This window comes from Sebastes fasciatus, chromosome 7, assembly GCF_043250625.1.
Source record: "Sebastes fasciatus isolate fSebFas1 chromosome 7, fSebFas1.pri, whole genome shotgun sequence".
NCBI lineage: Eukaryota > Metazoa > Chordata > Actinopteri > Perciformes > Sebastidae > Sebastes > Sebastes fasciatus.
This window is the reverse complement of record NC_133801.1, coordinates 28,189,314-28,212,492: the sequence shown is the minus strand read 5'-3', so window position 1 is coordinate 28,212,492 and position 23,179 is coordinate 28,189,314. Positions and strand designations below refer to the sequence as shown.

General features: G+C 41.2%; 1 protein-coding gene across 2 annotated transcripts in view; it reads right to left on the bottom strand.

Annotated features, from left to right (window-relative positions):
• Nucleotides 1–20,902, bottom strand: part of sorl1 (sortilin-related receptor, L(DLR class) A repeats containing) — a 96,025-nt gene extending 75,123 nt beyond the window's left edge. The window contains exons 1-3 of one of the 2 annotated variants that reach the window (XM_074640088.1): nucleotides 20,472–20,902; nucleotides 3,012–3,128; nucleotides 1,762–1,896 (exon numbers count right to left, since the gene is read on the bottom strand). In XM_074640088.1, the coding sequence (XP_074496189.1) occupies nucleotides 1,762–1,896; nucleotides 3,012–3,128; nucleotides 20,472–20,834 (615 nt within the window). In that variant the 5' untranslated portion in view covers nucleotides 20,835–20,902. The remainder of the gene's footprint in view (nucleotides 1–1,761; nucleotides 1,897–3,011; nucleotides 3,129–20,471) is intronic. The other variant, XM_074640087.1, reaches the window with a different exon arrangement.
• Between the last annotated feature and the right edge of the window lie 2,277 nt (nucleotides 20,903–23,179).

Below are 23,179 nucleotides of genomic sequence, written 5' to 3'. Positions count from 1 at the left end.
ATTTGCCCACTCCCATGTTGATAAGAGTATTTAATACTTGACAAATCTTCCCTTTAAGGTACATTTTGAAAGGATAAAAAATGTGTGATTAATCGTGATTAATATTTGAATTGATTGACAGCCCTATTAACGTTACATCCTCATCTTGACATATGCTGACAAAGTTACATTATGGATGAGGAAAATGTTCAATACAAAGAGAACCAGAGTTATATCTGATTAGTTTTGAAACTATTGTGTGACTAGACACATTTCAGGCCATATCTCTTGACTCTGACTCACTTGACTGATACAAAGAACGTGTATGTTAGACCGGCACTGGCCTCAAAACAAGTACAGGTATCTGTGTACATCTAGTTTCATACGCATTGGGACACATCACAGAAAAAAGAAAAAAAAACACTTTAGAAGATAAGATAAGATGTAGCACAAGATGAAAATAAGGGGGGAAGAAATACACTTTTAATTAAAGTAAGTTTGATTTAGAAGTGATTAAAAGATGATACAGCTTGTTACATTCTTCTAAAAGTCTGGATTGCAAAGGTGTCAATAACCTCTGACTCTTTACTCAGAGTTTTGTGTCTACCAGCAGACATAGTGAAGCTCCGTTCACTTGATTATGGGACTCCTGGTGCTTTCTGATATTATGCAGAAACACGGAAAAGATCCCACTCTTTGTTCTCTCTGCCTAACCTATATTGACCTAACCTATATTTGCACAGCACCATCCACTTCGTCTCTGTTTACTTCCTCTTATCCACTCCCTCACCCTCCTTTGCTGCGCTCCATCTCATGCTGAACCCACCTGAGCCAGACAAATGACCCCTGACACATTGTCAGCCCTGTGAAACCATGTGCATTCTCCACAGACAGGGACTTAGCTTTTTATGTTCACTGCTGTTTTCTCTGCTGTTCTGGCACACAGCAACCAATTGGTGAAATATGAAATCCTGCAGGTAATGGGGCTTTTTGAGAATCGATATAGTATCACAAAACATAATATCGCGATATTCAATATTTTCTTACACCCTTAGTAGGTAATGGTGATGCAGCAAAATAATGAAACACAGCCCATGAGGTTCACTGGAAGGCATCGGCCACCTTTTCTTTAAAAGGTCTCATAATATATATATAATATATTATATATCTTTTATATTATAAAGCAGGTTTAAGTGCTTTATAAATACTATTAAACTATCAAAACGCTCAATATACGGAGAAATACACACAGCCCGTATTCAGAAATTGTACGTTTGAAACAAGCCGTTAGGATTTCTGTCCATTTGTGATGTCACAAATATACAATATTTAGACCATTACACATTTTTAAACATAAACATTCTAAATATGTCCCAATTTATTTCCTGTTGCAGTGGATGTAAATAACATCAGCTGACAGAAAGTAAACATGGACCCAAACTGTTGCCTAGCAATGCAATTCCGTTGCAATTCCATTGAAATGCACTAAAACGGAGCGTTTCAGACAGAGGGCGAATACAGGTATATTCAGGCAGACAGTATGAGGAAAATAATGTATTTTTTGAACATTAAACCAGGTAAACATGCTCTATTAGAAACACAAAATACAAGTATGAACCTGAACATGAGCATATGGGACCTTTAAGTTTAGCAGTAATGTACCATGCAGTTGACATGATTCCCGTCTTGTCTACAGAGACTCCTCTGCTGTGCGTTTCACCTCGTTTTCATAACTTCACCTTCAGCGGTGTAGTTACTCATTGCCCGGGAGCAGCTACTTACCCTCCTGTTGTCTGCAGGGCTGTGGTAGAACTGGGAGATGACCTGCTTGCTGCCTTCCTTGGCCTTAACCCCTGAGAGCTGGAACTTCTCTGAGACGAGTGTGAAAGTGGTCCCGTAGTCGTAGGATACGTAGACCTGGAGACAAAAAGGGGAATAGGGAGTAATCGACGACTGCACCTCGTGGTCTGTGATAACTGTACAAAAAAACATGGCTCTGGATTATGGCATGTAGATTGGGGCTGAACGATTATTCGTTTTTATGTCAAAATTGTGATTTGAAGAGTGCATTTTTCAAATCGCAAGCACCTCCGTTTTAATTACATAATTAACTGTGTTCTAACAAGCTTAGCAAATGAAAATTTAAGTGGGCAACCGCTGATTTCACCTGCTCTAATGTCACATGTATAATTTTCTCAGCTACTGTAATTAAAAGGTGCTAAATTCTACACATCAGACCGGCAATACGTCATCCAGAGTAGGCTCGCATGACCACATCCTCTTTTGGGGATGTACCTGTGAGGGTTTCTGGACAATATTTGTCATTGTTTTGTGTTGTTAATTGATTTCCAATAATACATTTATACATATATTTGCATAAATCAGCATATTTGCCCACTCCCATGTTGATAAGGGTATTATATACTTGACAAATCTCCCTTCAAGGTACATTTTGAACAGATAAAAAATGTGCAATTAACTATGGACAATCGTGCCATTAACCACGATTAAATATTGAAAGCCCTACTATTTTTGATCAAATCTTGGATTTTTTGTATTTTTGTTTATGGAACCTGAGTGTACGTCTCTTAACTTCCTGTTTTTCAGGCAAGCTCTGAACGCTGATGAGTTGCACAGCAGCCCATGTGAGTCGAAACAGACACAGGCAAAGAGAAATGCTATGTTTCAGCTTTTTTGAAGTGTGTGTGTGTGTGTGTGTGTATATGTGTGTGTGTTAATGTAGCAGATGGTGGACTTAATCTGTGGCTCAACAATCATAGCAACACCAGAAACATGAGAAACATGTTAGACAAGTGTGAACACACACACCTTCTGCTGCACTGCTGCTTTATTGAAGCAAATGAGTGACTAAGATTAAACAGAAAAGGGAGGGGTCGGGGGTAATACTGATGGGATACCATAAATACCATGTGAGGTTATAACAGCATATAAAAAGGCCATGGCTATGTGCTAGTTTTAGTTTTCCTATATATAGATATATATTATGCATGGATGTGTTCAGGTGTACTTACAGAGCTGGTTTTGGGCCCGGTGGCTCCTGCGCTGTCTCGAGCCAAGGCCACGATGACATTGCTCTTCTCTCCCGCCCAGTGGACCACCATCTGGTTGTGAGAGTCGTTCAGGTTGGCCTGCAGGACAAAACAGGTTGAACTGAAGATGCACCTCAGGGAAAAAGGCAAGCAGACTCAGGAACTCTCTGCAGACTAATGCTAACTGTGCTGTGAAAATGTTTCACACTCGGGAAGAAGGATGAGTATTACAAATCAACCTGATCTGCTGACAGTCACAAGAATTGATGTAGACATCTCATCAGCTAAACATATGGCTTGAATCTGAGGCTACGGCAGACAGCAGTGACTTGTGTCTTCACAGTAAAACCTCAGCAATAAAGCTTGGCAATCTGTACTGATTTAGACCCAGGCACCAAGTCAAGCACATTTCACTTATTCTCATTTATGAAAATAAAGACGCCCTAACGTTCTTCCTTCAACGACCCAGCCGTTGTAAAAAGATAAAGATCAACAGCACCTGAACCCGACCTCAAGGCTTGATGGTTACGGTATGCAAACACACAAGGCTGTGACCTGAGATAACGTCACGCTGTAGAGCTTGTATGTGTCAGAGCAGTTAAAAACAAATAGCTTGTTTTACCCAACCTCAAAGATAGTCAGTTTACAACCTTATTATATATTTACTAAGACAACTTACAGATGTCCACATTTGAGAAGCTGGAAGCTGTGAATTTTGGGCATTTTTGCTTAGAAAAGTACTTGGAATTAGAGCAAATGTGATATAAAAAGGTCACTATATCCTGACAGTAGTGCATAAGACAGGTAATCTGAAAAAAAAAATCACGTGCCTCCGTGTCCTCCGGTGCTCCGAATGGCATCTGCAAGATTTCACAGACCGGAGGAAAACAACCAATCAGAGCCGAGCTGGGGCCTTGCCGTCTCTGAGCAGCTGTCAATCACTCGCGAACTCCAATAAAACGGTCAAACTAGGCAGCGTTGCTCAAATATGAATCAATATTCTGTTACTGTAATGCCTATTTCTGCCACTATTTCAGAAAGAGGTGGTGGTGGTAGGCCAGGGGGGCTGGGAGAACACGGGGGGGATGGAGAGGGGTTGGAAGTGACTCAGAAGCGGCTGATGAGTTCAGAACAGAGCGGAGAGCCGCCGCTGCTGCAGAGGGAGCGGCGGCTCTCCATAGCAACAGCTGAGACAGCACACGTCAATATGTATTCATTATGGTTCAATTCATTGTTGGTTTTGGTCTTTTAATAAGATTAGCTGACAATAAGAAAAATATAATTACAATATAAAGATAATAACATGGACTGACTTTTCCTTTAACCACATAAACACCTGGCTAATCCAGCTCTAACAGTATATGTGAAGGTGCAGCTTGTCTTATTTTCATGTAAAGGGTGGGTAAAACAATGACTTGACACATACTACTGTAATTCCCCACTCAGTGCGCCTCCCGTCAGGCACGTAGATCAATGAAAATGAATAGGCCATTTAATCTTTTTCATTGTCACTGCATCCCCATCTCATCTCCCTGCTGCTTTCCCTTCCTTATCTTTTATTGATGATTCTGCGAGGGGGCAGGCTTCTTCTGAAAGAGCTCTTTTTTTTTTTTTGCTTCAAAGGCTTTTTCTGCACTTTCCTACCGACTCACACTGTGGAGTAAACAACAAGTTTACTCCCCCCCCCCCCCCTGTCAGCTGTGATCCGACGCAACCCTCGACCCAGTTCTGGTTTGTATTTTCTGCTATCACAACAATGCTGCGGATGACAGTGCTGAAACGTTGGGCAGTGCGATGGCATGAGGAACAGGAGTTTGATCAAATATTCAGCCTGAAACGTTTCAAACAGCTGCTGGCAGTGCAGCCTGTAATGTTGTTAACATCAGGGTTTGGATTAACCATCCTGCACCAACATTAGACAATAATCTTACAAGGCAAGAAGTGCATCGAAGAAAAAGGCGGAGACACTAATATCACCACCCACAGAGGCCTCCAAAATCTATAAAGCAATACAGCAGCACCAACACATATTGTATTTTGGTTGTTAACAACGGGCGTGTTAGTGGGGATTCTGGAAAATAACAACACTTGATCTCGAAAAAAGCTCCTGGAAAGCATCAAACATCAGAGATTGATGATATATAAGTGAAAGACGAAGACGACTTAAAGCTGCAGTGGGTAGAAATGGAGCAAATGTGATTAAAAAATGTTCTTTTTATAAAACGGTCGCTATATCCTGACAGTAGTGGATGAGAAAGTTAATCTGAAAAAAAAAACATGTGCCTCTGTGTCCTCCGGTGTCCTCTGGTGCTCCTAATGGCATCTTCAAGATTTCACAGACAGGAGGAAAACAACCAGTCAGAGCTGATCTGAAGTCTGCTGTCCATCTGCCGTCTATGAGAGCCGGCTGTCAATCACTCGCAAACCAAACGGTCAAACTAGGCAGCCCTGATCAAATATGAATCAATATTCTGTTACTGTAATGCCTATTTCTCTCCTCAAATGTTTTCAGAAACATCTTGTAGTGTACTGTTTAGCTGTAAAATGAGAAACTTTGTGACCCGGCACCCATGTTGAGATCTGTTGAAGAAATACCAAGCACCGCCCACCAGCCGGAGCACAGCCAATAGGAACGCTCTCTCTCTGAAATGACCTGTGATTGGCAAAATTTTCTAAAGCCTGAAAACAGAGCCATGAGGAGGTGCCGAAGTCTAGTTTTCTCTCAGAACACTTGAATTACAATATGCTGAAAGGTTATTATGGAATTTTTGCCCGATGATGACAAAAAACATACTGCCTATTTTTTTTTGGGTAGAGCCAATCAATTTCAACAAACATCCTAGTACGATTCAATGCAAAAAAAGGTATCAAAAACGCATTACTACTTTGCAGTTACATTTTTATCATTTATTTTTGAGTCTTGCAAGAGTAGCGCTACTAGTGCTTGGCTGTTCCATTGTCATGCCGTTAAAATGGGCTGTGAGAGAAGAGAAGTGGAGAGAAGCGAGAGACGAGAAGACAAGATCACGCGAGAACTGACATGAGCCCTGACGAGAACAGAGAGAGACACACGTGAACGTGCGCGCGCACACCATGGGCCAAATCAGTTTGGCCCTCCTGGAAGTCTTTTTTACGCCGCTGATTGGATGAATTGTATGTCATTCATGCTTGTAATCATATATCTTTAATCAGTGATTGGCTGTACTGCTTATTAGACCCGCCTTCCTTGGGCCAAATCCATTTGGCCCCAGAAAGTGCACGTGCAGCAGAGCAGCTGAGAGGTGCACTAGCAGAGAGTTCAAGGAGGAAAGCAGATATTTGGCGCAGTTATCCTATTTTACAAATATTACGGGTATATTCCATAGGTCAAAAACACACATATTGACAATTTTTAGAATTTTTAGAATTAATAATTTTATATATATTTTTTTTTTTTTTGGTGGCTCAAGGTGGGTTGGGCCAGGCCCCGTGGCCCTCTATTGGCCGGCCGCCACTGCTGCCTACTGAAGCTTTAAGTGTGGATGTTTCCTTTTAGCATGATGTTGACGTCGTAGTAAGTCAACAGCAAAGCCGACACCATGTAGGACTAGACCGCATGTTGCCAGAAATTTAACCTTTTTCCTCATGTAGCTTCTAACAAAGAAACGATTATGAGACGCTGTCGTGAAGCCAGCTTCACTGATACACAACTTTCTTTTCCAGCTCTTGCTTTAGTCATCAGCCTCCCGCTCCTCCTCCTCCTCCTCCCCCCCTCCATCTCCCTCAGTCTGCCTCCCTCCCTCAGGGCCGCCTCAGTAAAAGCCAGGGCTGTCTCTCAGGCCGAGGTGTTGCAGCAGTAAATCTCTGCATTTTAGGCCTCGATGGCCGCGGTGCGCGCGGGCCAAAAGGGTGCCAGCGGCTCCGCAGACTGACACAGCTGAATCTAGAGAATGATGATGACTGTGAAGATGGAAACAATTTGCCTGGTTGCAGCAAATTGTAGCATGATGAGAGTCAACGGTGCAAGGGCTCATCCATAGATGATCACTGTCCTGTTCACAGGTGCAGTAGCGGCTCGAAATGGAGACGGCACCACTAAACACGGGCTATCTCCACCATAATGAGGTACATTTGTATACCATAAAAAGCTCCCTGTTATCCTCTTATGCAACACAGCATCTTTGTGATAAGCTCCATAAACTGCTACTCTGAGCCTGCAGAGAACAGACTCTGTGGTTTGGCTCACAACTATAGTCTCACAGCTCTCCTTCTAACTAAACTGACCTTCCTCACAGGAGCACACAAGGCCACACCAAGGCATTACAGTTGCACATTAGACCAACAGCAGTCATTTTCCTTAGATTTAGACCAAGACAGGGAGCTCCACTTTACAACATTTTTGTGGTCCATTTAAGATTTCAAATGCACAACGCACTGTGTATGCAAGTACATCATTACTGACACCGCACACATTTACAGCTGCAGTGTTTACGGTCGGTTGAGAATTCATCTGTGGGTCTGACTCTGGAACAGGAGATCCAACATTGAATACTTAAATACTCTGAATTACTTAACTCAATAAAATGGGCTGCAAAACAGTGCTGAATTCTTCGGATGACTACTCATTTGGGAAAGAATTTCTCCAATGTGTGACTGCACACGATGCACCATTGTGGCAGTCTGCACTCCGAGGTGCACATCCAGACGGGTTTTTTTAAAGTTCCAATCCTGATACCTGGTAGATTTGATGACACCTGTTTTGACTGGTGGCAATGGCGTGTTTTACACCACAACTCCCAAAGCTCTGTTCAAAATCGCACCACTGATAAAAATGATCAATAATCCCTCCAAAATACCACATTAAGACACCAAGACCTTGACGAACACTCATCCTCTGAAAGCTCTAGGTCTGTAGTTTGTGGCTGTAAAGTTTCATGAGGCCGTGATTATCCTAGAGGTCACCACAGGTCATTTTATACAGTGAGGTCAAGTTTAAAAAAGATGGTCTCACTACAATGAAATGGCCACTATGGGGACTAACATCATCACACATGAATACGGTTGGGCTCATTGGATCCCCAAGAGTCTCAGCTTTACAGTGATACCTAATTTATGTAATTATAAGACTATTTTAACAAAGTGTAGCCTTAACAGCTGAAAAGAAACACCTCTCATCTATGCATATCAATTTAGGACACTGATGATGTCAGAGCTGTGCATTTGTTCGACAATAATGCACAGCTTATAAGAATTCAGTATTGGTCATGGTATACTTCTTATTCAGCATATTGCCTGTGCTGTTTGATTCCTTTCCTTTTTTTCCCCCCTCACACACGACAACATGGCGGGTAGTCCAGAGGTGGCTCTATAAGTGGCAGAGAGGTGTTCCTCATCTGCTCCCATCCATCAATCTCTGCGACAGCTTTGTGGTCACTTGGGGATTTGGGGGGGGGTTAGAGGGAGGAGGTGAAGTCAAGCACATCGCAGGCAGCCAACAAGGCTACTGTACCGCCATGGTTTCTGTCAGTCTCTCTCACGCTCACACGCAGAATGCAGGCAGTCTCCCCCAAAAGCTATCTCGTGCAAACCCGTCATACCCGACAGAACAGACAGGATTCAGTAAACCCGGCAGCAAACGAGTCAGAGTGCAGCAGAGGGGAATGATTTCTCTATTTTTATGATGGGTTGCTCCATAGTCAGACCTTGAGCGCCGGCAGACTGGAACAGTGAGTTTATCACCAGCTTAATAGTTCCCCCCTCTGTGGTATGAGGGGAGCGAGATTTACATCTGCACTGGCTCATCCTAAATACAATACAAAAACGTATATAGGTTAAACCACTGTTCATTCAACTTGAATAGAAGTTGGTTTATTTTATTTGTGCACTGCCTTGTATCTTGAGAACTGAATCACCAGGTCCTGAGGTTGCACTTTTTATTATTTTCAAATAAAAGGTGTATGTATTTGCCATTACTGTTTACTTGTTAAATATCCATAATTCATTTATCCCTGATTACCTTACAAGAAAAACTTTGAGGAGTCCTGACCTGCTCTGTCCAGTATCCAGCTATTTATTTCGCAATCACACCGATTGAATTTTTGGCAAAAAGAAAAGCCCGACAACAGCCCTACTACAACCCTACAAAATGTCCTTGAGCAACACACTTAACCCCAAATTGCTCCCTAAGGCTGTGCCATTGATGTGTGAATGAGATGTAATAAAAAATATTTTTTCCCTAAAAATCTATGATAATCGTGATAAATAATGGTGATCTCAATATTGATCAAAATAATTGAGTGATTATCATTTTGGCCATAATTGTGCATACCCTATTACATGCTTTATCTGTGTCACATCCCAAGCAGGAGAGCGAGGCTTTTCCTTTCACTAACAAGCCATTACATGCAACTGAGAAACTGGCTGCATTCCTTATTTGAGCTTGGATCCAAATAAAAAGCCTCTGGTCTAGTCTAGCTGCAGGGTTTCAATTGACTGTCTGACAACAGTTAAAAAGCATCTTTGCTGGTTATGCAAAGCCTCATCAATGCATATTGAATATTTTGGGATTTGGCATTTAGACATGTTCAATTGCAGCGTTTTAGTATGCACAAAGCATATTAATCGCCACGGGCAAATGTTCATGAACAGCACGATCACAGCTAGATGTGATACGGCAAACCACCCTCTCGCAGCGTTAGTGATCCAGACCAGACAAGTGCAGACCAGACCTATCTCCTCAGAGGATTAGCAACGTAAGTGAAACTTGAACCCCACCAACACAGTTAAACAGACTCTAGACAATGCTGTTCGCCCAATTGATTACAATGAGATCGAAAGCCCTTCCCAAGGTAAGTGTAGTACATGTACACTACAGTCTGTGTTATTTCCCATCATCTCCCTGGAAGAGTAGCTCACTGTGTTGGAGTCGTTCCGTACATTTTTATTCAGCCTTAAAATCGTATTCTTCATCAACCAAAAAAAATCTGCCAGCAAAGTTGAGATCATTAACCCCCTGAGACTGACTTTACTGTCTTTCAGAGGCTCTAGTAGGTTCAGTTTTAGGGGGCTAGAGTGAAGACACATATCATATGAAACGAATGCGTGTGTGTTGTTTTCATGTGTGATGATGTTAGTTCCCATAGTAGCCATTTCATTGTAGTGAGACCATTTTTTGAAATTTTACCTCACTGTATAAAATGACCTATGGTGACCTCTAGGATAATCACAGCCTCTTGAAACTTTACAACCACAAAATAGAGAACTGGAGCATTCAGAGGATGGATGGCTTTCCTAGGTAGATTGACAATAAGGGGGTTTCTGAGCAGTTTACGAAACAGAATTGTCGTCATCCAATCGCCAAAAAATTTAATTCTTGCAGATATCTAAAAAATGTCAAAGGTTTTTGATACCAAATCACAGCATGGCTTTTTCTGTGGTGTTCCTCAATGTCTTGGTGTCTTAATGTGGTATTTTGGAGGGATTATTGGTCATTTTGATCAATTCTCGAGTGGAAAAAAATGGTTAAATTTAGCACCAAATCTGTGTAACAAATGGTATCAACCCAAAAATTGCTGCAACAACTTATGAGACACAATAGAGCATGGGGCTGGAAGTCATATACTTCGATCATAATGTTCTAAACCCTTATACACTTTAACAAATCATTTTACATATTTTATTTTATTTTTCAGGTTCTCATCTTTCAGATGATGTACACCACTTCTGTGTGACATCTACTGTTGACCTGCTATCTCCCCCTAAAGCCCCCCTGTACCACCCTAAAAAAGACAAAAATGCGTCTATTGTGGGTCTCAGAGGGTTAACCTGTTGTCAGGCAGGTTCTCTTGTCCTTTCAGAATTGTCTGAAAACAAGAATCTTTCTGCACTAGTGTCAGGGAAATGACACTTTTTGGTTTGAATTGAAAGTATCTTTTTGTAGCACATGCTTTACAGCAGACACAGAAACCATTTTATTGCTATCTGCTGCATTCCTCTCCTTTCCTTCCTTCCCACCCTTCTGGCACTTTGATATCCTATTGGTAGCGTGAAGGAGTTGGGCTCTGTGTCTGGTACTACCAAGGAGCGGAACAGAGCAACAATACGCTTGGGGATTTAGCCTACACTCTCCCCCCCTCCCTCCATCCTCCCCTCTCCTCGGCTCTGAGCTCTCCATTATTCAACTGTGGATGGGGGGAGACGGGGGGGGGGGGGGGGGGAGACGGGGGGGGGGCATCGTGGCCAGAGGAGAGCATCGGCGGCAGAGCCAGTCTCAAACAATGACATCATCTCTGCAGGACTGGCAGGCAATGAAGGCTCGCTCACCAGGCACTGAGCACTCTCCAGTTTGCATGTGTAAATTGGGCTGTGCTGTTAGTGACCAGTGTATTTTTGTGGCTACAGGCAGGAAGCACAACTGAGCCACAACGTGACAGCGGACGTCCCCATTTGGGTGCTTTTCAAGTTTTTTTTACTGACGGAAAGCAAGGTGTAAACTGAATGTTTACAAAGCTCTAATGCGAGGCTTGTTATAGCGCGGAATGGAGGCCCTCAATAAGAAATGATGAGTACTATTATTCAAGTTCTCTTCTTGAAGGCTGAATGAGAAGTGGGCTAAGGTTGTTCCACACCAAGAAAGCTCTGCTGGAAACGGCTTGACAGCAGCTGCACAAACTCAACCAGACAAAAACTGATGAAGATGTTTTCATACTTGAGCTAAGTGCTGCGTTACGGCCCACACACACACACACACACACACAGTCAGTCGGCTGTTGTGCCTCCAGCCCGAGCTCAGGGATTTTACGGTGAGAGTCAGTGATGAATTTTAAGAAGGCTTTGAGAATCAGAAACGGCACGCAAGCATTAAAAGGGATCGTTCAGGTGTTTAGAGGTGAGGTTGTATGAGGTATTTATCCATAAGACAGTAGGGCAGGGATGATACACCTATCCCCCGATTCGATGCTATCACAATACTTGGATGCGGATTCGATATGTATTGCAATTTTTACGTATCGCGATTTTAATTTTAAAGCATTGCAATCCGATATTACGATTTATTGCGGCAATGGGAAAAAGTAGAATCAAACACTTCTAGGGACTTTTACTTTGGAAAATATCTAAATTGATACAGTAAAGATGTTTGATTTTTAGTATGTATGTAGTCAGAGATGTCCTGAAGTCAAATATATCAGGCATTATTTATTACATTTTTTCCAGTAACCCAAAAATCAAAGAATAAAAGACATTTTCCCCACAAATTAGTGGTATTTACTTTTTAATTCTTAATTTACAAGGGACATGTAATGTTTTATACTTCTGGTGAATATAATCAATCTTATTTCCATATATGTATTTTGTATATACAGTTCCCTTTGTTATTTTGAAAACCAGAAGTAGTCAGACATGTATACTTCCGCTAACTTCGCCAAGGTCATCTCTAGCTCTCCCGTCAGCTCCGTTCTCTTTATACATCCATGGTCAGCTCCATCGGGGCCGTTTGAATACATTAAACATAAATATAAGTATATGGGTGCTCTACAGTTGTAGCGTCGGCCCATTTGACCACGGAAATGAGAGTGACGGCCGGCTTGACCGATACGATAACGTTTCCTGTCCATGACAGAGTTAGCATGCAGCTATAGCCGTGATGTCTAGCTCTGCTTTTCTTGACAATGTGTGAAACCCAAAGTGTTTCCATACTTTACTGTGTAGTGTTTACCACTTTGGATTTAATATGTGAGGGTGAAGGTCGTATCCACGCAGACCCTCCGCCGTTTTCTGCTTTGTAGTTTCGGCTCGTTGTCGTTTGTTTTGGTGACGGATACGGAACGGATATGACATCACGTTACTCAGACTACAGCAATAAAAGTGGTAACTTCCTTCTACCTCCGCATAGACTCAAATGATGCAAATATATCGATTCTGGCATTAAAAAAACAATTTCAAAATCACAATGCATAGGTGAATCGATTTGTCCACCCCTAATAGTCAGTGTATTACCTACAGTAGATGGCGGTTGTGCAAGCAAGGGAGATACTGCTGTGGATGGGGGAAGCGTATTTTAGCCACCTAAAAGAAAGTCTCACCTAAAAATAACAATATCAGTGTAAGTGTACTCTATATTTCAATATCTATCTATACTGTGTACGGAGTCTTGTGACTTTGAAGAGAACATAGATAAGTTTCACTTTCAGTTCAATTCCCCATCGGAAAGGGCTGTCTGACGACATACTAAAGCGACAGAAATATTCTAAATATAGCGTACACTTAAACTGATGTTGATTTGTTTTGGTTCAGTCTCACTGCTCTGACAGTGCCGTTTTCAGCCGCAGCAGGCAGCTGTTTTCAGCAGAAAACGCTCTTAAACTGTCGTCAGACAAGAGAACAGTATGCTACCTGCACAGCACCAAACTGCAGGCAGACTATTTGGTGATGAGCTGGTGAACTGTAAAGGGGTTACAGCATAGCTTCTGTGTGTAGCTGCTGTTGCTATGTAACTACACAGGCTACAGCTGCCAAGGAGATACCAGGCACCATGAGTGCAGGTTGTTTGAGTTTCTTTGTTTTTAAAAGGTAAATGGACTTGTGCATTTATATAACGCCTTTCTAGTCCTCCAACCACTTAAAACATGAGTTTATGGTCTCAATTGCTAGTTTCAAGTCTTCTTCAATACAGCATGATGTCCATTTAGTAAATTATGGTCCCATTTAGAGTCAAATAGACCATAAAGTAGGGGATGCTTTAGGGCGTGGTTACCTTGTGATTGACAGGTCGCTACCACAGCGGTGTTCGGTTTGAGAGTTGTCTGTGTTCTCGTCTTACAACTTTAACCCTTTCACAGTGTGTTTTCAGTTTGGGAAAGAAATTAGTTGTCTTAAAATGTCTTATTCAGCGTTAGATTGTACTTAGCTCCACCCTCTCGTGTCACTTCTGGATGCAAAAAACTAACATGGCGACGGCCATATACAATGATGGCGAACTCAAGGCTTCAAAACTGCAGTCCACAGACCAATGGGTGACGTCACAGTGACTACGCTCACTTCTTATATACAGTCTATGCTCAAGACAAGTTCCTGTGTCTTGCTTTCCATCTGCTGATTAAAGTGAAGGGGGTTAGCCCCGAAGTTAGCATCAACTTCGGCTCATGTGACCTTTAAGGTTCTTTTTTAAATACTGTTTTTCAACAGTTTAACTGATCGGTCAAATTTCTTATTGTCAGTTTACCATCCCTAATATCGACGACAGAAGATTTGAAACAAATTTGATCGCCACACAGTCTGCAACTCTGCAACCTTCGAGAGCACAAAGGCACAGATTATTGGGCTGTGGCTACACTCTCCTTTTTTTTCTTGTGCGGACTTTAACTCGGTTAGTGACCTCATGTGATCTCAAGTGCACAGAAGCTGCCAAAACAGCTGGAGAAACTTGAGAGAACAGAATCAGATATACGAGCATATACGCATTATCGAGATCGCACGCTCAAATCTAATTCTGCTCCGCGCCGAGTACCCGTGCCTGTGTGCTCTCAAATGTTGACTTGCAGAGCATCGCTCAGAATGTGTTTAGCTCTCTCGAATGTTTGTCATCAATATGCTTTTATGCATTCCATACTTCCGGGAATTAGAAGCTAACGTTTGGATACTGGACAGCAATTGTGCTGCTGCAGTCTGATATGAACTTCCTTGTTGTGGCCTGACCCAGTTCCTCCCACTTTTTGCAAGCAAAGAACTATCAGACTCCATGTCTTTAAAAGCTGCATGGATGCTTTAATGAAGGGGCCACAGGTTGAATCACTCTCTGTGATATCAAATACAAATTCAGATTTAATGGGTAATAAGAAGATTCATTTTAATGTAAGCTTTAGGGATTTCGAGTGAAATTGCGTTTTTGGAATGAAATGTTCCTGGAGATGGTGATAAAAATAGAAATATCTCTTGACATACCACAACATACAGCACAAATTTGTGCATACTCATGTAGTGGCTTCTTACTGTTTATTTACACTCCACAGTAGAGTGAGCACATGATGATTAAGAGGGGTAATTGTAACAACAGGAGGCCAGAAATAGCAGTGACACTGTCTCTGAACAACAACAACAACAACAGCTGGTGAGAGAACAGCAGATATGAGGATTTAAAGCGGTTTGACTTGTCATTAGGATGCTCCTCTCCTGTAGCGAGCTCAGCAAGCTGAACCCCTGAACCAGTCTTATTTTCTAAACGGCTCTGTGAGATGTTAACACAGAGAGACAGAAATACAGCTTAGGAACTAAAAGGCCGATTAATTCAACACAACCAAGCGTGTTATACCTTAGGTCAGGAAGACAAAGGTTTTACATCAACTACACACAGTGTTCCACATGACACAACAACCCTACAATAGGTTCCATCTTCACAAAGTTTCCCTCAGTTTTTGCTGACTCAGTCAGAGGTGTAAGGAATCTATTGGTACCAACCATGTCATAATAGTATGTCGTAAAGGAGGCTAAATAACACTCAGAACTTTTATTAACTTTAAATTTTGGTGAGGAAAAACTGTTTTGAGTTTGCCATGTTATGATTTGAGCATATTTTTTATGCTAAATGTAGTACCTGTGAGGTTTTCTGGACAATATATATATGTTTTGTGTTGTTAATTGACTTCCAATAATAAATACATACATACATGCATAACGCAAGCATATTTGTCCACTCCCATGTTCCCACTCCCAAATCTCCCTTAAAAGGTACATTTTTAACAGATAAATAATGTGCAATTCATTTGTGATTAATCTCGATCAACTATGGACAATCATGCGATTCAATATTTTAATTAGATTGACAGCCCTAAAATAATCATTTGTCTAAATTGTGTAAAATATATAAATGAACCAACAATTTGCCACTTTTCAGAATGACACATTTTATTTCATACCGTCACATTTGATGGCATTGGTGTTGTCACTCACCAACCCTTTCAACTAATCACGTACTCCCTGTGAAATCGACTGTGACAATAATAATAAAAAAAAAAAATTTGGCTGTTAAGCAAGCTAGTTCAACAACTGCTACCAAAATTTAGCCAGTTAGCACCTGTTAAGGAGTTTGAAAGATGTGGGCATTTACCAGGCACAGATGGTGCAACGAAATATGGAGTTGCATTATGGGAATTGTAGGATTATCTGTTTTTGGAGCTTGAACCATACTGGGCACTAAAAATCAGGATATCTTATCTTCTGCTGCATCAATTTTGACCTCTCTACTGTCTAGGCGAGTCTTCCAACTTAATAAAAGGGAAATTCTAAATAGCTGGAGCGCCCCTTTAGGTAAATTATCAAGCAAAAAATGCCAAACACAGGCCCTGGGGAACTCTGATGGGTGTTTCCTCACCATTTTATGGCACTCTAATCAACAGATTAGTTGATAATGAAAGAATTATTGTTAGCTGCAGTCAAAATGCCAAAAAAAATAAATGATATGGAGTATGTTATTATTGACATGTATCTCAATGATAACTTTCAAGTTAAAACTGTTGGTAATTTTTGTTCTGAAGCAACAATCACCAAGTATCTCAAAAATGTCCACTGTTCATGTAAGACGGTAAACAGCCAATTGTTTAAAGCTGTGTGTGTATGTGTGAAAAGGACATCCATTGGTTGCCTTGGTGATGGCTGCTACTGTGTCCACTGTACATTTATGCCACCACCTGGGTAAGGGCGTTTCGAAGCTGCAAATACAACATAGACTGACACTTGACAGTGAAAGAGAAGGTGGTATAGGGATCAAATCAGGAACAAGCCTTGCATAGATTCAACCAAAAACTACAAAAAAAGCCTCCCAAAGTACATCTACCACCACAGTCCCTACCTGTCTTTTAAACATCCTAGTCCTGACTATTCCAGTCTTATAAGAGCCACTATCAAACCTCATTCCAGGCCAGTTACCCACAAATTAGGTCAATGGATGCATGATTAAGTATGCAAACTGTACCCCACTCACAACAAGCCATTATCTTTAATTATGACGCCTGCTCAAGCTTCTTAACAAGTCCAGTCATAACTACTCAAGCCAACAGGGAGAACAAGCCGGGGAACAAACACGGGACGAGCAAACGATTAATAACAACCTCTGCCGGTCGCATCTTTCACAAGCAACGAAACCTGATCCTGATCTGAGTCTCTGGAGGCTCTTTGCCCTGTTAGCTGTGTTTGGACTGTGGGTGTCACCAGACAAGGAAGCAGCAGTCAGCGTGAGGCAGCAGACCGATGACGGTGAGAAACACTTCCTCATCTCACTTCTTGTCCTCTATACGAAGCTCATTCTGAGTTTGTCAACCACAGACATCCACACACATAACAACAAGCACCCACACTGTTTTTATTTTATTTTTTTCATATTCATAGAGTATAGCTTGTTTTACCAAACCTTAAAGATATTCAGTTTACTACCTTGTTATACTACTACAGATGTCCACATTTGAGAAGCTGGAAGCAGTGAATTTGGGGCATTTTTTGCTTAGAAAAGTACTTGGAATTGGAGCAAATATGACATAAAAAGGTCTCTATATCCTGACAGTAGTGCGTGAGACAGGTAATCTTAAAAAATTAATGTACCTCTGTGTCCTCAGATGTTCCTAATGGCATCTGCAAGATTCCACAGACCGGAGGAAAACAACCAATCAGAGCTGAACTGGAGCCCTGCCGTCGCTGAGCAGCTGTCAATCACTCGCAAACTCCGATCAAACGGTCAGACTAGGCAGCGCTGATCAAATATGAATCAATATGATGTTACGTTAATGACTATTTCCCGCCTCCATTGTTTTCAGAAACATCTTGTAGTGTACTGCAGCAGACAGTGTGTGTTATTTGTCGGTGAATAAATGCTACGAGGCTACAACTTGCTCCGCTCAAGCGAGCGATAGACGGGAGCCAACTTCTTGTATCTCTCCGGCTCAGACTGTCTTAAGGTGGGCTCTTAAGGTGGACCAGCTTTTCTCCTTAAAGTGACGGGTTTTTCTCAGCTTTTTAATTAATTATTAACATTTCTTTTAACCGATAGTTAATCGGTTAAAATGCTTAATGTCGGTTAACGGTTAATTATTAACACCCATAGTCTCCCGTCACAGGCTAGATTTTCTAAAGCCTGAAAAGCCAGAAGTCTAGTTTTCTCTCAGAACAATTGAATTGCAATATGCTGAAAGGTTATTATGGAATTTTTGCCCAATGATGCCAAAAACATTTTGCCTACCGAAGCTTTAAAACAATCAATTAATGATAAGTAATTTCAAAAATTGTCTGAGAATCAGCTAATCGTTTCAGCCCTCCTTCTATCCATTGCAGAAAAGCTCTAACTTTTGAGGCACAGATCCATTTCCCCTTTACAATTCTGGCCAATCTGTGTTGTGTGGTGTACAGGTTCCCAGACCAGTTCAGCCCTCTGAAAGTTTCACAATGACGCTGCCCTAACTCTGACTTTCTTTTCTCCACTTGGAGGTGGTAACATATTTTCCCAGGCAATCAGGTTTCATTGAGACTGCTGCAGTTTGTTCAGAGACATTTCATTACACTTCTTCTCGCATGATGTTGTCTTGAGAGTGTTCAACAGCTTCATAATGCCGGAAGGCAAGGAGAGCGCAACAGTCCAGCGCGAGATGTCAAGACTACTGGATGAGCTGTCTTTGTAATGAATGACAACGCTCTACCAGCGGTAATGTCTGCACCACAGCCGATAATCATACACCAGTGCTCAACCAACACTGGACTCTTGACTGTTCCTCAGCAAAACAGTACTGCGTCATACTGAACAAGGACAAGGGGGATGAGGAGAACTGTGCTACCAAGCATGGATTTCCCAAAAAAAAAAGAAATGCAATTAAATTCAACAAAGTGCTTTTTTCCTGAGAGTTGAATATGTTCAAATACAGCCAGTTTAGGGTGACAAACAATGGCAGCGGCTGCCAGACTGGTACAAATCAGGAGAAAAATGTTTGCTTAGAATGGGGTTAGTGACCTGGAGCTAGCACTAATAGGTTATAACCTCCACACCTAACCTTATTTAAAGGTCCCTTATTATAAAAAAGTGAGATTTTCATGTTTTCTTATTATAAAGCAGCGTTAAGTCATATATAAATACTGTCAAAGTATCAAAACGCTCAATCCACAGGGAAATACACACAGCCCGTATTCAGAAACTCTGTATTTGAAACAAGCTGTCAGGATTTCTGTCCATTTGTGATGTCACAAATATACAATATTTAGACCCTTTACACAGATTTAAACGTAAACATTCTAAATGTGTCCAAGTTTATTCCTGGTTGCAGTGAATGTGAATGTCATCAGCTGACAGGAAGTACACATGGACCTAAGCTGTTGCCTAGCAACGCAATTCTGTTGCAGTTTCGTCGCAATTCTGTCGAAATGCGCTAAAGCGGAGCGTTTCAGTCAGAGGGTAAATGCAGGCATGTTCGGGCCGACAGTATGAGGAAAATAAAGGTTTTTTTGAACATTACAGCATGTAAACATGTTCTAGTAGAAACACAAAATGTAAGTATGATCCTGAAAATGAGCATAATATGGGACCTTTAAAAAGAAATGTGGCCTTGCATTATTGACACGTTTGATAGTTCCTTCCTACTTGTCTTCTCTTTTAAAAAGGAAAACATTGAAGTCATAATCTTCGTTCTATGGACATTTTGCAATTTGTTGTTCCCAAAGTACGAACTGAATTGGGAAACAGAGCTTTTAGGTTTTCAGCACGTAATGCTTGGAATAATTTACAATCTGATCTTCAACTTCAAAACTTAGTTACCTTGAATGAGTTTAAAGCTCTGGTGAAATGGCTGCAGTCCAGGTTGTCTGTGTGCAAGTGTTTTGTATGAGCAAGTTTTAATGTTGTTAATCTATGTGTTTCACTATAACTGTCTTGCTGCTATCTTGGCCAGGTCTCTCTTGTAAAAGAGATCTCTGATCTCAATGGGACTAACCTGGTTAAATAAAGGACAATAAATAAAAATATATAATTCGGTTTACAGACACGCCTGGTAGCACCAACACAAGTAGGTTTTCAGAATATCAAGGCTTTCCTTGTAACTTCGGCATACATGTAATCTAGGTAATACCTGCAATGCTTATACTTTTCCTGTCATTCATGTAGGCCCTATATCTGCTTCAGGAGCTGCCACAGACAGGTTGCCATGAGTTGACATTCATCTCTGTACATGTTTAGTGAGCTGTAACGGTATGTAGCTACTCGACAAACACCACTGTCTTGTTGTGTTCACTAGATAGATTATTATATCGCTCTGAGGTTAAACAGGGCACCTTTTCTCTCCATATAACACATGCAACACAACCAGGACTTACTGCATAAGGTGCAAGAAGATGATGTGACTTAGAAAAACAACAGTGACTGGGGGCTTGCGTAATATCTTAAAGACATCCTTGCCAGCTATAAGGGCAGTCTGAGGTGATGTGATGCACAACATTTACCTGGCCGTACACCTTCGGCATGGCGGATTCACCGGGGCTCCGGCGGCTCCGGTGTTGCGGATAGGCGCCGGAGTCCGACCCGCCTTCAGAGGCACTGCGAGCGGCCAGAGGCAGCGCTGGAGCCGCGGCGGCGCTGGAGCCCCCTGCTCCTCCTCCACCTCCTCCTCCATCTCCGTCTCCGGCTGCTAAATCCTTATTTATTGTGAAAAAGCCTCTGTTTTGCGGCAGCATGTAGCGCTGCTGCTGCTCCGTGTGCAGACGAGGAAGGCTCGACGCATTAGTTCCAGCAAGCCAGAGGACTAATATAAGATATAGCGAGCACCGACGAGAGGACTGCATCTTGCCTGCTGGTGCTATCGCCATGTTTGTGTATGTTTGGCTGGTTGGTGTGTTAGCTGTTCGGTAGAGACTGAAGAGAAGAGCTCCTTCTACTGGCGGTGATGATGTCCTCTGGTGCTGCATTCACAAGCCGTGGGAATGTCGAGACTGCTTCTACTAACACACAAAGGCAGTTAACAAGTCCCCACACTATGGCTTTTTTTTTTTATTGAGACAAAAGAACAAGAGAATCACACAGTCATGTGTGATTCTCTTGTGTCATTATGTAGTCATATTATTTCTTTATATTAATCTTGTCTCTAGGTTGAGGCTTCAGCTAAGACCAGTGGGTTTTTCGCCTCTTCCTGCACTTTATATTATTCATTTATTTTTTTGTTATGTTGTATAGTCCTAAATTGTGCAAAATAAATAAATAAATAAAATAAAAATGACCACGAAAATAAACACGAATAAAAAATAAAACAGAATATGAAAAGGAATACTAAATACTTATTTTAATACGAATTAATGACATTGGTATGTGAAAAACTGGGAAATTATAGCCACCTCTCAGGATGATTACTATAAGCAAATTAATTAAATTCGTGTATCTTACACAAAGTTCTTAACAAACCTCAGTTATGATAACACATCTTTTTTATTACAAGGATCTAACTACAACAGAGCATTTGAAGTGCAGGCATGCACATTTAATTCACTTATTATTATTATTACTGTATTGTTGTTATGATTATTATTATTGGTATATAAACAGTATGGTAAAATCTCTTACCGTTGACAAATTCATATTGGCTCCTAAATCAGATTATTGAATGCTCCTTAGATTTTATATTTCTTATGGACTTTTATCCTTTACCATCACAGATCATTTTATCCTTTATTAGACTGATCCTTCTGTTGCTCTTGTTCAGTCTGTTTATTGATTAGTTAGTCTAATTTACATCAGTAATCGTTTTGGGTCCTGTTTTATATATTTATTTAGCTTACATATATTGTTGTTGTTGTTCTTGTGTGTCACTATGTTTTATCTAAGTTTTTTATGTACAAGCTGCTCAAAACCAATTGCCCCTAGAGGGATTAATAAAGTTGTTTGAATTGAATTGAATTGAATAAATTTGGTTCAGCTCTGAACTATGCAGTTTAGAAACTGGAGTGACCTCATTCAAGACTAGTATGGATTATCTTTGTGGTTTGTTTGGGGCGGCTATGGCTCAGAGGTAGAGCAGGTCGTCCACCAATCTGGAGGTCGGTGGTTTGATCCCCGGCTCCTCTGGTCGCCTGTGTCGAAGTGTCCTTGAGCAAGATACTTAACCCCAAATTGCTGCAGAAGGCTGAGCCATCAGTGGGTGAATGAGTTTTTAGATTAGATCCTGATGGGTAGGTTGGCCCCTTGCTCTGCCACCAGTGTATGAATGAATAGGTGAATGCTGACATGTAGTATAAAGGTTGGAAGACTAGAAAAAGCACTATATAAGTGCAAATCCATTTAACATTTGTTTCTAGTGAATCAAGATGCCATCGTCACATCATTATTAAAGTCATTGCATTACACAAAATTACTCTCCATTTCTCTTAAGTCCATATTATTTCCTATCTGACCATTGAATATATTGTATACTGTATATGCACTCTGTATATTTAGTTTATCTGCTGGACAGTATACAGTACAGTCTGTATGGTGTAGATATTCCTGTTTGCCAGTGTTCATAAGATTCAGGACAAGACAGGCTCAAAGTGGAGAACCATGTTCATGGGGGGAAATGTGTGCACCTTGAAGTGTCTATATCATTATATGTTTTATATACTAACATATAGAAATATATTTGAAACTAACTAGCTGCTAAACTTCATTAATATAAAAAAAGTAGTATTTCGTTTGGATTTTGTGAAATTCCACAGCTTTCCTCTGAGATTTTGTTGATGTACACTGAGTTTCGGTGGTATTAATCCAAATAGGTTCAGTTGTCTATAGGAGCAATATTGCACATACTGTGCAAATTATACTTTTTAATGATGACATACAGCCTGACTGTTTAAGATAACCTGGAAATGCTCTCGATCTTTTCTCTTCGCTTCTGTTACCAAGCTAACATGACAGCTGACCTATGAGTGTAAGAATGTATGGCAACAGCTTGACTCCTGCTAATGAGAGCAGGTGGCCAGCTTTTCACTTGACCTATATGCTATCCAACAGCTGGAAACACAACAAACTTTAGCATCTGCTAATGCTATCCGGATAGCAGGTCATACAGTATGTCCAGTGTAAAAACAACATTGCGCCATCTCGCAAGCTGTCAGCATGGCGACAGCTGAGCCGACGGCTTGTAGCTAACGGTGCTGACAGTGTTAACCTAAGGGTGAACCAGAGG